Below are 13330 nucleotides of genomic sequence, written 5' to 3'. Positions count from 1 at the left end.
AGACATGAAATATTATACAATTTCCTAATGGAAAGTTCTTCAAAAATAACCTAATTTATTCTATCTCTATAAAAACAAAAGTTATATAGGAAGCCTGTTCTCAAGATGGTTTGATTTTAATGGATATCAAATAACACAAAGTCAGCTCATTCAGATGCCAGATTTCTTGGGTGATAAACTTAAGTGTATTCTAGGTCTCGAATTGTCCACCTCCGCCGTCCTTCCTTTCTCGTTTTTAATTAACATAATTAAAATAAAATAAAGGCGAGCAATGGCCACAGCCGCAAAATGTATAAAATTAAATTAGCATGAGAACAACTTTTAGTTTTATTCACTTGGCTGGCTTTTTTGGTAATTTTGTGTGTGTTTTGTATTTTTTTTATTTTTTGGGAATCTTCTGTGAACGTTTCTGTTTAATTTTGATTTTTGTGGTTTTGTTTTGTGTTTTTGTGATTTTTTGGATATACTGCTAACTTCACGTCAAGTTCATCAAACACGTCTGATTAGGAACCCGCCCGCTTCGAGTGGTAACTGGTTGGGTTACCAGCCCCTCAATCTCAATCCGAATGCGAATCCAAATCCAAGTCTCTGGGGGTTTTTGGCCAAGTCAGAGAGTCAGTCGTCTGGTCATTTGAATGCCAAAGGCATCGCAGGCTGCTCTTTTCACATTTGCCGTTGGTCTTTTGGCTTTAAAAAGCAATTTATGATGAGCGCGAACAACGAATTTATGACCGGCTGATGTTGGATCCACCAAAAACCGACACGGAATCAGACACCAACGGCCGTTTGATGCGAAACTCTCTGCGGCTTAAATGTCAAACTAATTTAGGCAAGACACTCCATTAAAACTGGATTAATTAAAGGCGCAACGGCAGCCATTGATTGTGATCAGCGATCAGCTTGTGAATATATATCTGCCCGATTTACTGATCCACCACACAATGCGAAGGCTTTCAAGATCCAAAATCACTGACTGGATGACTGATTGATTAGCTAATTAAATGACTTACTGGGCACCCACTTGATGGACTATCGGGCTATCACAAATCAAGCGAAATTTGTGTGGTAGAATTGACAGCTCTGGGATTTTTATAGTAGTTCAAGGACCAAAGCATTCATTTAATTAAATTTATATCCGTAGGTTTTTAATTGGTATTCAACTCTTAACAGTCTTCAACTTCAAATCAAAGGGTAATCTCTTTCAGAAAAATTTAGGAAAATTCGGAATTCTTAAAAAATATTTAATAATGAAACGCTTTTATTAAAAATAACAGTTATCTGATTTTCTTAATTACCCTAAGAACTAAACGGTTTATTTTATTATGTTAAATCCTAAAGTTCTTTAAAACGAAAAAAACAAAAAGAAAATTTTAATTTTTAATTTAATTTTTAAAACAATTCTTATTATATTTCTATTAATTTACTTGTATACGTTTTCTAAGAAGTCCAAAATAAATGTATTTTTATACAAAATAATTAAATTCTAATAAAAATGAAGTTAGTACCCCATAAAAAGTGATAATGGACTTTAAAGTAAATTGCCACCATGAACCCTTTGTGTATCCATTACTTAACGATTGGTTTATTTCACTCAAGTGTGAATCACCCGTTAAGAACTTTTCAAATGGCCTCACTTTACGGCTTTTTAAAGATATACCTCACATACAAAATATTTTAATAACAGACTTACTTTGTTGGAACAAAGAGTTACTGTGTGGTCGTTATACTAACTAACCAACCGAATACCTTAAAGATCGAAGAATGATAGACTATATGGGTGATTGATTATCTCATTGGCGCCCAGCGTTTGTCATTCGATTGGCGTCGGTCGGCTGCCAATATCTCTCTACCGCCTGGTAATTAGCAGACTTTGCTTATATAATTACTTCAAATATTTTAATTAACAAGTGCCGGCCAGCAGGGCGTATGAGCAATATCGTATATCTCTTAGCACTGCACTTAGTCAATTAAAGTCGAGTGCTAGTGCTCCACAAGTTGGCTCATTTCCAATATAACACGATCGGCAGTAAAACCCGAAAAGGAAAGGAAAGGTGTTGACCTTGTCCAACCGACAGACAGACAGGCCAACACGCACCAAACCGAAAGACACATCATGTCTGGTTTGCCTTCTCGCCGAGAAAACAAAAGATAATGCAAATATGCTATGGAAACCCTTTCAGAAGATCAGAAGCCGGTCTTCAAAAGTGAAAGTTAAACCATGCTTAAGTCGTCCCTAAATCATTTCAAGTTCAAGGTTGTTTTTGGTCACTGCTATTTGAACATTTTCACATTCCAAAAAATGTATATATTTTTTTTAACATATAAACATATATATTTGCGCTAATTTCTTGACATTTACCGCTTTCATTCAGGGGTATTTTGTATTTTGTTGTTGCCACACTTGATCACCGAAAAATTATGTCCATAATTACGCTGATGTTAATCGATTTTTAAGTTGTATACCCCCAACACACTCTGTTTTTTTGTGTAGCGGATTATACAACAAATATTTAACACCTTGCAGACAATGGAAGTTGGGTTTTTATCGCCTTTTGGATTACTTGGCTGACTCGCATTTGAATTGCTTTTCAAATCCACTCGGTAAATTAAATCGTGTAGATTCCGATTTCGATTCCGTTCGACGGGTAATAACCCGTCCAATGTTGAAAGTCAATAAAATATCAAGTTTTAATTTATTTTTTATACATTTTAGTCAGTTTGCATGGGTTTTTATATACTTTTTGTTGCCAAGCAGCCGAAAAGTTTGCATTCAAAGCACTCGCACTAACTGCATGTTATTATCTAGAGCATGAAATCCAACTGACCGCCTCACTGGAATCAACTCAACTCGGCTCAACTGGACTGAACTGAACTGGACAAGTGGCTGGTGGCCAAGAGATTGTTAGCACAGCAGAATCTACCAGTTAATAATCCACTCAAGACGGCTTTCGAGTGCACTGTGATCGGTTCAGGGGGATTATAGTTTTGGTAGGATAAAGTGGTTAATAAAATGGATAATTTAATTTATTTTTAAAGATGAGAAAATTAAATTTTTAAAGTAAAATAAAAGTTAGTTTTAAAAATTGACTAAAAGCGGAAAAATTAATTTTCCTGTTCAATGACCATATAAATTTAGACATATTTATTTAGAATCCTTATTTTTTTAATTCTTTACTCTTAGGTATATATTTTCTTACTTGATTTTAAGTACCAATTTTTCTACAATGGGAAATTGTTTTAATATTATAAAAAAAAAATTTTAAACCATTTAATTAATAAATACATTTTTTTGGCCTATCCTTTTGAATTTAAATTTATTTTTTTCTAATTTAAGAAATATTAGTATCTAATTCGTGACAGTACTTTTCTAGTAACTAAAAAAAATCTATGAATTTAATCATGCCTTACTAAACGAACGCCCATTCACCGCCATTCCACCCACAAACCGTTTAGCGACTTCCCTTTCTCCCAGGCCCGCCCAAATAATTCTGTCTGCACTTGCCCAATCAGACCCGTTTCCGCAACTAATCTGTCTGCAGAGTATTGCAATTTACCTAAGCAGCTTCGAACCACAATAGAAAAAAGTGCTGCAGCAGCCAATGAAGTCAATTACTCAATTCCCCCCCATTTGCTCGGATACCTTGGCTGATGGCTGATGGCTGATGTCTGATGGCAAACAATTGCCGCTCAGAGTTGAAGTTGAATTGGCGCTGACTGCAGCTCAGTCCGCCCTCTTGGCTACTGCGCGCCACTCGAATTCCAATTCAGACTAATTTTCTTGGGTTGAGAAGAGCACACACAACACAACACACACTCGTTCGCGTGTGTGTGCATTGGCTAGACAAACGGAGTGGCGAATTTGGCCATTTTCAAGCGATAATCATGAAAATCGTGGAAAATGTTCCACTTCAGCAGGTGCGAGCTATTTTCAAGGAAATGCCTTTAGCATTAACATTACGAAATTCTATTTTGGTTAACAAATTGTTTTATAGATTTTTCTAGTAGGCATTTAACAATAATCTTGTCATTATGGTAAATATATATTTTTAACGTTTGTAATTTAACTAGCCAAACCACATAAAATGTATAGGTTTATTTTCATTGCTTTAATAATAATAATTTTGTTATTTTCAAATTAATTTACAATTTAAAATTACAATCAAATATAAATTACTGCCTTAAACTTTATCATTATTCTATTTTAACGACAACAATTTTCATTATATTTATTGAAATTTTGTATTTTGCTTAATATTTACATTAAGGAAATGGATTTAAATTTATCAAAGACACTAACTTGAGTTACTTAAAATCCGAATGAAAATTTAGGCAAAAATAAATAAAATTGTTATTTTACAGTTGCCAAAAGCCCGCTATTTTCCATTTCAATTAAAATAAGTTGTATGCAAATTTTTCAACCGCATTTTGGTTAACAATAGTGGCCATCACTGATGGCAGCTCACGTGCAGACAAGCTCAGCAGGAGGAGAAGAAGGAGGGGGGGCTGAAGGGTGAGCGACTGGGGCGACTGTCGTCGGGCGGTCGCGTTCGTTTCTTAAGTCATTCGTTTTGCCTGACACTAAACTGTTGCACTAAAGTGTTGAGTTTGTTTGGTTGCCTTGCTGGTTGCTCTGGCTTGTTTGTTGTTGTTTGGCGCTTGTCGATTTTACAGCCAAGTTTGTTTTGAGCTTTGTGTTTTTTTTATATATATATTTATTTGTATTTTTTTCGCTCGCTGTTTTTCTACATTTGCCATGTAGTTGGGTCAGGTTGCAGATTCGAAAGTGGGTCAATTTATTACTGCAATGAATTGGTAACGCTGTTGATGCTATTTGTTGCTGCTGGCAGGGTTTTTTTTTACTTAAATTTAATTAACTGCAATCATTTGTTTAGCTGTCTGCTTTGGCCGCCGTGGTGGGCGTGTCACTCAATTAACTCCGACAAATTTCGAACACATTCCATGAAAGAAGCTGCCGAGGATGGGGGAAGGTCATTCCTCGACGGCCGATGGACCAGGAATAGCCATCAGCTGATGTGGGTTAAATGTTAACCCATGTACTCGGGGCTAGACCCAAACCCCCTGATGATGAGCCTCACATTGCACATTGCATAAGCCGCGTGAGCAGCCGCCGGCAGCTGAAAAAATAGTAAATCACACACTCGAAAATATATTTTCTGAATTAATAAAGAATTTAGGAATTTTTATTTTTTTTAATATTATGAAAACTAAATTAATAAAAATATTTCAGAATTTTCTTGAGATAATTTAAAAATCTTTGTTACCTTCTTTTTTTTTTTTTGAAACCTTCTAGAACTAGAACAAAATAAAACAAGATAGGAAGCTACCTTCGGCCAGCCGAAGCTTATATACCCTTGTAGATAAAAGAATACTCACTCGGTGCAGTTCCAGGGATTCCAGATTCAGCGTTTCGATTTATTTCAATTTTGTTTTTAAGTAGTCAAGAATCAAAACGCCTACTTCCTACAAAGTTACAATGAATTTTCTTATATTTGTTTGGGAGCCTTAAGATATAGTGGTCCGATCCGGCTGGCTCCGACATATGTACTACCTGCAATAGAAAGAAGGCTTTCGGGAAAGTTTCATCGCGATAGCTTTAAAACTGAGAGACTAGTTCGCATAGAAACGGACAGACGGACAGACGGACAGACGGACATGGCTAGATAGACTCGGCTATTGGTGCTGATCAAGAATATATATACTTTATGTGGTCGGAAACGTCTCCTTCACTGCGTTGCAAACATCTGACTGAAATTATAATACCCTCTACAAGGGTATAAAAAGTTATACTTTCGGGTTTCTAAGGCATAAATATATTTCTTTTAATTATGCACACATTTTTATATGACTTTTATTTATAGGTAATAAATTCCTTTCATAAATATTATTACCCATCGAATGTTAGGCCGGTTCCTTTTCTATAATAAGCACACATTTTCTTTCTGTGCATAGACAAATAGCAAAATGGTAGAGTGCAGGCCATAAATACGGCTCGGCAGAGTGTTCAAGTGCCATGTACAAGCCATTAGGGAAGACATGAACGATGCTGGCGCTGCAATCCGTTTTCCTTTGGTTAATGTCTTCGATTTCGACTCGGATTTTATGTGTGAGAAATCCACCGAAATGGTAGACTGTCTGTCTGAAACGCATTTTCAGTCATTCCGAGCGTGTTTTATGTGCAGCCTGTGCAGATAAACCAAGGCAACAGAAGCCAATGAATTGCCAATGTGGGAGTTAGCTTAAGATTCCATTGACGTTCCGTAGCAGGAAGGCCAAAACAAAGAGCCATCTGCAAAAACCTCAAGTAAGAATTGAGAAGATCCAAATCGAAAAGAGCTTTGAAGCTTTTATTTTGGGACGGCAGTACAACTAAGAATCTAAATATAAGTCTTGCAAGATTTTCTGTAGAATCTGACAATTTTGGAAAAGATTTAAAGTATTTAAGAACCATAGATCTAATAAATATGTGCTTACTTCTTAAAATAAAAAGATATGTTTTTAACTTTTTATATCAAAATAATTTTATTTATTTATAATACCCAAATTTATCTTATTAATTAAAAAAAAGTAAAATATAGCTGTTTACATGCGAAATTTTACTTTGTTTTTACACTACTTTACTTTACTTTATTTTACTCTACATATAAAAGCAGTTCGAAAACTGATCGTCAGATAAAAAGTCATGAAAAGCTATCTACCTAAACTTTTTTCAAGCAGTGCAAGCCGTTATATTTTGTTTTTAAATTAAGGAATTATTATTGTTTTCTATATTTATATTAAAAATATTTAAACATGTTTTTTTATATTTTCAAAATAATGGTTTGGTGTTTTTGAGCCAAATAATTTAAATGATTCAGCATTCTTCAAATTCGCTTACGCTTTTGCTCATAGACATATTTATCAAAAACTTGAAATAATAATTTTCAGTACCGAAGTTCTAGAAAAAGATTTCCCTTGGCGGATTTTTTTTTAATTCCTCCTAGAATTTGTATGACGCATTTAACTTATTTGTCCTAAATATTTGAGAATTTTCGGAAACTAAGTTTGATAATTTTTAGTAAAATGGTTTCAGATTCTGGAAAACGTCTCCTCTGGGATTTTCATTTCCTTAACTTTCATGAAATTTTTTCAGAAGATTTTAAAAGGAAATATAAGCTTTCCGAATTCTGGAAAAAGTTTTCCCTGGGGGATTATCGTTTATCCAGCTTACATTCCGTTCCCAAAATTTTCGTGAATACGTATTAAGCTTTCCCTTGCATTTATGTATTGGAAAATTACCAGCTGTTTTCGCAAGTGGCGCCTTCGATAATCTACTGAAATCCAATCCACTTTGTGTGGCCCAGCAAAACCCGAGAATAAAATAAAATCAACAAAACCAAGCCGACAACTCGACTCGCAATAATCGCTCAATGAGTCGCCATGAAAACGCACACTCATCAAAAAATCAGAGAAACGCCTTTTTTATTCAAGTATACATTTATAATTTATTAACTAATAAATAACGCAGGCGAAAATAAGCAGGCCAGATGGGTGGTGATCCAAAATTACACTAGCTAGATGGTGGGAGAAAGGTAAAAATTATTATTATTGATTGGGGGATGGGATGGGATGAGATGGGATGCTGGGGAACATGCTTATCAGGCGGTTGCCTCCTCCTCTGATTCTTCTTCGATTCCCATCCCCAAAAACTGTAATCGATTCCGTTTTCTGGTGATTTTTCGCCTTGGTACACCTAACCTCTTATAGGCTATGTCTGATCGATTTTCGAATGCACAGACAAAGCCTAGTAGAGGCTAGATTTATAAGGTAGATTGCAGATTCTCGATTTAGAATGGTGGAACCTAGGGAAGGTCAGCTTTTACTTTTTTTTTATTATATCTTCCGAATTTTCTATAATAAAACCAAAGTCGTCAAAGCCGCTTTCTTTGCATTGCTTGAAATCTGGAATTTTTTTCGTTTGCCGTCTTAATTTATTAACTTGTTGCCGCCGTTTCGCATTTCGTGTTTTGCGTACAGTTCATGTTTGATCTGTTGCTCGTTTTCGTTTTTGTATTTTTTGCTTTAATATAAAACTGCCACGTCTTTCACTCGCGACTTTCACTTTTGTGGGGCTCGTCAAGAGCCAAATTAATTGCAAGCCAGTCGAAATTTTTATCAGCGGGGCGATTGTCGAGCGCCCAAATGGAACGAACGCCGCCTCGCAACTGATTGTGTGCGCCGAGCGGTATATATAAAAATTCATAGAGTGTGGATGGAGAGAGCCTTCGATACTGGGAGCACGCCCTCGCCTCGGGGCAACAACTACAACATGAATGTTTATGCATTTAAAGTTCAAGTTCAAAGCGGCGAGAATGCGAATTAGAATTCCTGCTCGGGCGCTACGGCTCTCTACAAAAAAGAGCGAAGCATTTGAGAAGAATTGAGAGCGGAGAACGAAGAGCCAAGCGTGTGGCCAAGTGCACGTACACCTCGAGACACCAAGAGATCGCTATCTACACGGGAATAAAATCTAATAAATCTTAGAAAAAAAATGTTGTATAACTAATTTAAGTATTAACATGTGGCGTTTTTTTTTACAATGCTTACTAATGCTTTACTAACTTCTATTTCTATTAATTCTCTATTTACTAATTCCACTTCTAGCCTTATCAAATTTAGCACTTAATATACGTAATACGTATACGTAATATACAGCTTATCTTTGTAGACTTCAGATTGCAATTGTTAGATAGTTGAGTTATATTTAAATATTTTTTTATATTGTAAGTAAAAATAAGAATTATTTAAGTAATTGAATATAAGGCTATAAAAATTATATTCTAACTTTAAAAAACAAGTCTTTGTGAAAGACTTCTTGAAAATTACCAATTTTTAAAAGATTTGGAAACCATTCGAACTAAAAGTTGTAAATACTTTTATGTATCGTATTTTCTTCTTTCATAGCACAACAAATAGATCGCTTTAGTTTACTAGTTTTTACGGTGTAGTGCTTTCTATTTTTGACCGGCTTTTTGCTCTCTTTCTCTCCAATTCCAATTCTCACTCTTTGGATCTCTGAATAGACAAAACTAGCGCTAGTTTCTCCTCTCTTTTTTTGTTGTATTTGTAGTTTGGGGGGCAAAAAGTAATCCATGTCAGTAGAACACTTTCGATTTTCTTTTTTTTCGCTTTTTGCGGGCGCGTCGCGTTCCTGTTTCTTTTTTTCTTACTTTTTTTGCGTGTGAGTTTTTTTTCTGCGCTAATTGTTTGATACTATTTTCGATCGTGCTGTTGTGGATTTTAATTGTGTGCTTAGCTGCCAAACTTTCACTTTGCAGAGTCAGAATCGTGAATTTCACTAGAACTTTTGGGTTTTGAGCTTTTATTTTATTTTTTGATAGGTCCTTGGGATTTTTATTTTATTTTTTTAAGTTTGCTGCTGCTGCTGCCACCGATCTCGACACTTGCACAGTTTTGGTTTTAATAAACCCGAGTACGAAGTGATTTTATGCTTTTATACTCTCGGCAGCGACGCCGGCAGCGCAGTCGGCGTCAATGGCGGCCATTGCGTGCACATATATATATATGTATATATTTATATGCGTGTTTATGAGTGTGTGTGTGTGCGATCGCTTCATTTTATTATTTTGTTTGACTTTTTTATATGCGAGAAAAGTACGAAAAGTAAAGCGAACGGAACGAACGGCAACGGAATGAGCATTTTGCATCGCCCGATCGCCGCTTTATATATTTGCCTGATCCGTCGCCGCCACACCAACACACTCTCACAGAATTCGCGATTTCGCGAATATGAGTTACTTTCCGTCCGAGCATCGTTCTTTTTCGGGCACCACTCATACTTTTTATTTTATACTCGTACTTGTGTGCATTCTTTGTTTTCCTTTTTGGCGACCCACTCACACACACACGCTCGCCTTTGGGGCTCTTCCTGCAGCCTGCACCGCCCACTCCTTCCCCCACCCCTCACACGCACACACAAGCGCAGACCGTCTCCATCTACATTATTGGTCAAGATTATAACACTTTATCCTGAAATTGCAGGTCCTTTTAAATAACTTAAAGTCCTAGCATAATTAAAAAAATATTTTACTAATTTGTTAAAATGTTTCCCAATTTTTTGAGAACAAAATTTGAGTTCTAAGCTCACTTTTTATACTCTTGTAAAGGGTATTATAATTTCAGTCAGATGTTTGCAACGCAGTGAAGGAGACGTTTCCGACCACATAAAGTATATATATTCTTGATCAGGACCAATAGCCGAGTCTATCTAGCCATGTCCGTCTGTCCGTCTGTCCGTCTGTCTGTCTGTCCGTCTGTCCGTTTCTATGCGAACTAGTCTCTCAGTTTTAAAGCTATCGCGATGAAACTTTACCGACAGTCGTATTTCTATTGCAGGTAGTACATATGTCGGAGCGAGCCAGATCGGACCACTATATCTTAGGGCTTCCATAGGAATATTCAAACAAATATGAGAAAATTCATTGTAACTTTGTAGGAAGTAGGCGTTTTGATTCTTGACTACTTTAAAACAAAATTTAAGTAGAAACGCTGAATCTGGCCCTGGAACTGCACCGAGTGAGCATTACTTTATCTGCAAGGGTATATAAGCTTCGGCTGGCCGAAGGTAGCTTCCTTTCCTGTTTAATTATATATTAAAATTAAAATTCATATTCAGGTCCCTTCTTATAAATTTTCCTTGCTAAAACATAACATATGGTTTTCCAGAAGAAAGTACACTTTTTTATATATATATAGAAACCTTAATGCAAATATTATTCAGTTTCGTAAAATTAAAACTTTTTTTCTAGTTAGTATTTTTAAAATGATTGTAGGTAACATGAGCACCCCCCACTCGTGTGAGAAATGAAAGGAATATTGGTATTCAAAAAGTATGCAACACAAAGATTATTCTGAACGTCCTCACCACAACAAAATCCTAGGTCCGCGACTGGTAGTTACATTATATTTGAGTTTAAAATAACTCTTAAAAAGTTGGGATTTTTAAAATATTCCAGCCAAGATTTTTTTGACTTTTTTTTTCTGGATAACGATACTTTGAGCAATCTTTCTTCTTATGGCTGCTAGAATTTCGACCACAAGTGTAAGCCCCCAGACGCGTCGCCGCCGCTGTCTCTTTCTCTCCAGGCCGAGTTTTTGCCGTTGGGTGTTGTCTGCCTTGTTGTTTCGCATATTTTTCGGTTTGCATTTTTTTAGCTGGCTACTTTCCTCTCTCTTCGAGGGCGCAAATTAAGTTCGAGTCATTAAACCGGTCAACTAAAATAACGTGGCATCCAAAAACTTGAGATCAGTTCGCAAAGGGAGTAAACAACAAGAACATCTTGATCACTTGTGTTCACTTAAACGTTTTGTGCAGGGGTCCGAAGTTATTGACCGACTTTAGTGTAATCCGAGCACCACTGACATTCAATGCTCTGCGAGGGAATATGGCACCATCTGATAAATGCACCAGATGAGCGGAAAACATAACTGTTCACACTTGAGGGGATTGGTTTTTTATTTTAAATTAATAAATGGGGGAATTGCAATCATGATTTAATAATTAATTATGAAGGAATTCAATTAGGGTTATCAATATAATAGAGTTGTTTTAAGGATTCTGCTATTATTATCCCTTTAAAAAAAAGTTAAAGCAATACTTTTATTATCCACTATAATAAAAACGCGCAAATTATGTCACCAGACATAAAGGTAACTTAAGCCGAAAATTCCAAAAGATTGTACAGCTGCAATTAATCAGTTGATTGATTCTATATATATACAGCACCATCGAAATTATGACTTGGCTGCCACTCACCCTACTTAAATGCAAGTATTGTCAAAAGTCCCGAAAAAAGAAAGAATTGATAAATTAACTTGAACTCTCCATACACGCGCAGCCGTTAATTATACGCCATGTATATCAGTCGACGTTCCTGCTTTTTTGCGCCTTTTGTCGGTTGTCGAGTGCTTTTTTCGTGTCGTATTTGTTATATTCTTATTCTGGCGAATGCAATGAACTCGGCTTGTTTATTTAAAAATAAAAATACAATTTGCAAAGAAAAAAAGAACTCAGAACACAAAATCGAATCAACAAACAAAAGGAATTCTTTGTTTATGGCATTGCCAACCTGTGCTCATGTTCAGAGGCGGATAAGGAAAAAGAAAGATAGGGGATTGGATAACTAACTTTGTGAAAAAAGTACTCATTTTGGAAAAAGTGAGGATTTAACTAGGCCCGCATCTAAAGAATTCGGGCCTATTACTTGCCATTTCACCGAATGCTAAAGAATTCGCGTTCTGGTCTAACCCCTTTAAGTACCACCCCTGCCCCTTTTAGAGTGTGAGTGCGATTGCTATCTCTTTTGCACACGCCTACTTAGTTACTCTTCAATTGGGGCGCAAATTGCAATTTCGGGTTGTTTTGGCTTTCGGTTGGCGATTGTAGAGAGTCGAGTTCATTGGCTTCGTGTAGATTTTATTTATCAGTTGAAATATTTTGCTAACAAATTGCAGTCAATGACATTAACCGCACAAAAAGGCGCACACACATGCAGGGCGGATGTGGCACTAGCTCTGTCTCTTTCTCCCTCCTTTGCGTGGGGTGGGGGAGGGGGGGGGGAATATCGACAAGGAGGGCGAAGGAGGAGCAACTGAGATGGCGAACAGGTCACGCAAGCGTACAACAGTTTATTCATCTCGCATCTCGCCGAAATGCGCAGCAGCGGAATCGACAAAGTTTCCGAAGCCCCATCGATAAAGTGGAGATAGAAGACTGTCTTCTGCACACTTGTGCAAAGCTCCAGGAACAAGAACAAGAGTAAGAATATCAAAAACAATGGCACTCGGAGAAAAATGTGTGTTGAAAGGATGTTAAATGAAAGATATAAATCAAGAATTGATATAATTTAATCATTAAAAAAATAATTTAATCCTTTTCTATAGAAATAAATAAAATAATAAATCCTTGTTAACATTATTCACTCTCATTTAATTTGAATATATTTTAATTTGAATTTTTTAAAGCTTCAAAATAGAAAATATGTAGTGAAACAAATTTCACTTATGTAATAAACTGTTAATTATTTAAATACGTGTTGAGGAATTTAAGATTTTTCTTATGATCGGTCTAAATAATAGGTATAAACAACGTTTCTATTGATTGTGATCTTATTTTTTTCCCTGCAGCAAGCTTTACTTTTTCGGGTTTCTGTTTGTCCAGAAAAAGATGACGGAGGGGTGGATGGTATAAGGGGGTTTCTACCGGGGGAACGGGGGAACGGGGGCGGTTGTACGACTGCAAAATTGTTTAATT

General features: G+C 36.2%; 1 protein-coding gene across 1 annotated transcript; it reads right to left on the bottom strand.

The window, feature by feature from the left end:
• Nucleotides 1-10954: 10954 nt before the first annotated feature.
• On the bottom strand, nucleotides 10955-11208 carry LOC108059858 (uncharacterized). The gene is made up of 2 exons (XM_070214398.1): nucleotides 11113-11208; nucleotides 10955-10966 (listed from the first exon to the last, which is right to left on the bottom strand). Exons 1-2 carry the CDS (start codon nucleotides 11206-11208, stop codon nucleotides 10955-10957), a joined length of 108 nt encoding a protein of 35 aa, XP_070070499.1.
• Nucleotides 11209-13330: the final 2122 nt, after the last annotated feature.

Source organism: Drosophila takahashii, chromosome 3L, assembly GCF_030179915.1.
Source record: "Drosophila takahashii strain IR98-3 E-12201 chromosome 3L, DtakHiC1v2, whole genome shotgun sequence".
In the NCBI taxonomy this organism is placed as follows: domain Eukaryota; kingdom Metazoa; phylum Arthropoda; class Insecta; order Diptera; family Drosophilidae; genus Drosophila; species Drosophila takahashii.
Note: the sequence above shows the minus strand (reverse complement) of the source record. Positions and strands in the feature narration are given on the sequence as shown.

Bases quoted from the DNA above. Each gene is read 5' to 3' on its own strand.
- LOC108059858 (XM_070214398.1), bottom strand. From the start codon at position 11,208: ATGCGAAACAACAAGGCAGACAACACCCAACGGCAAAAACTCGGCCTG.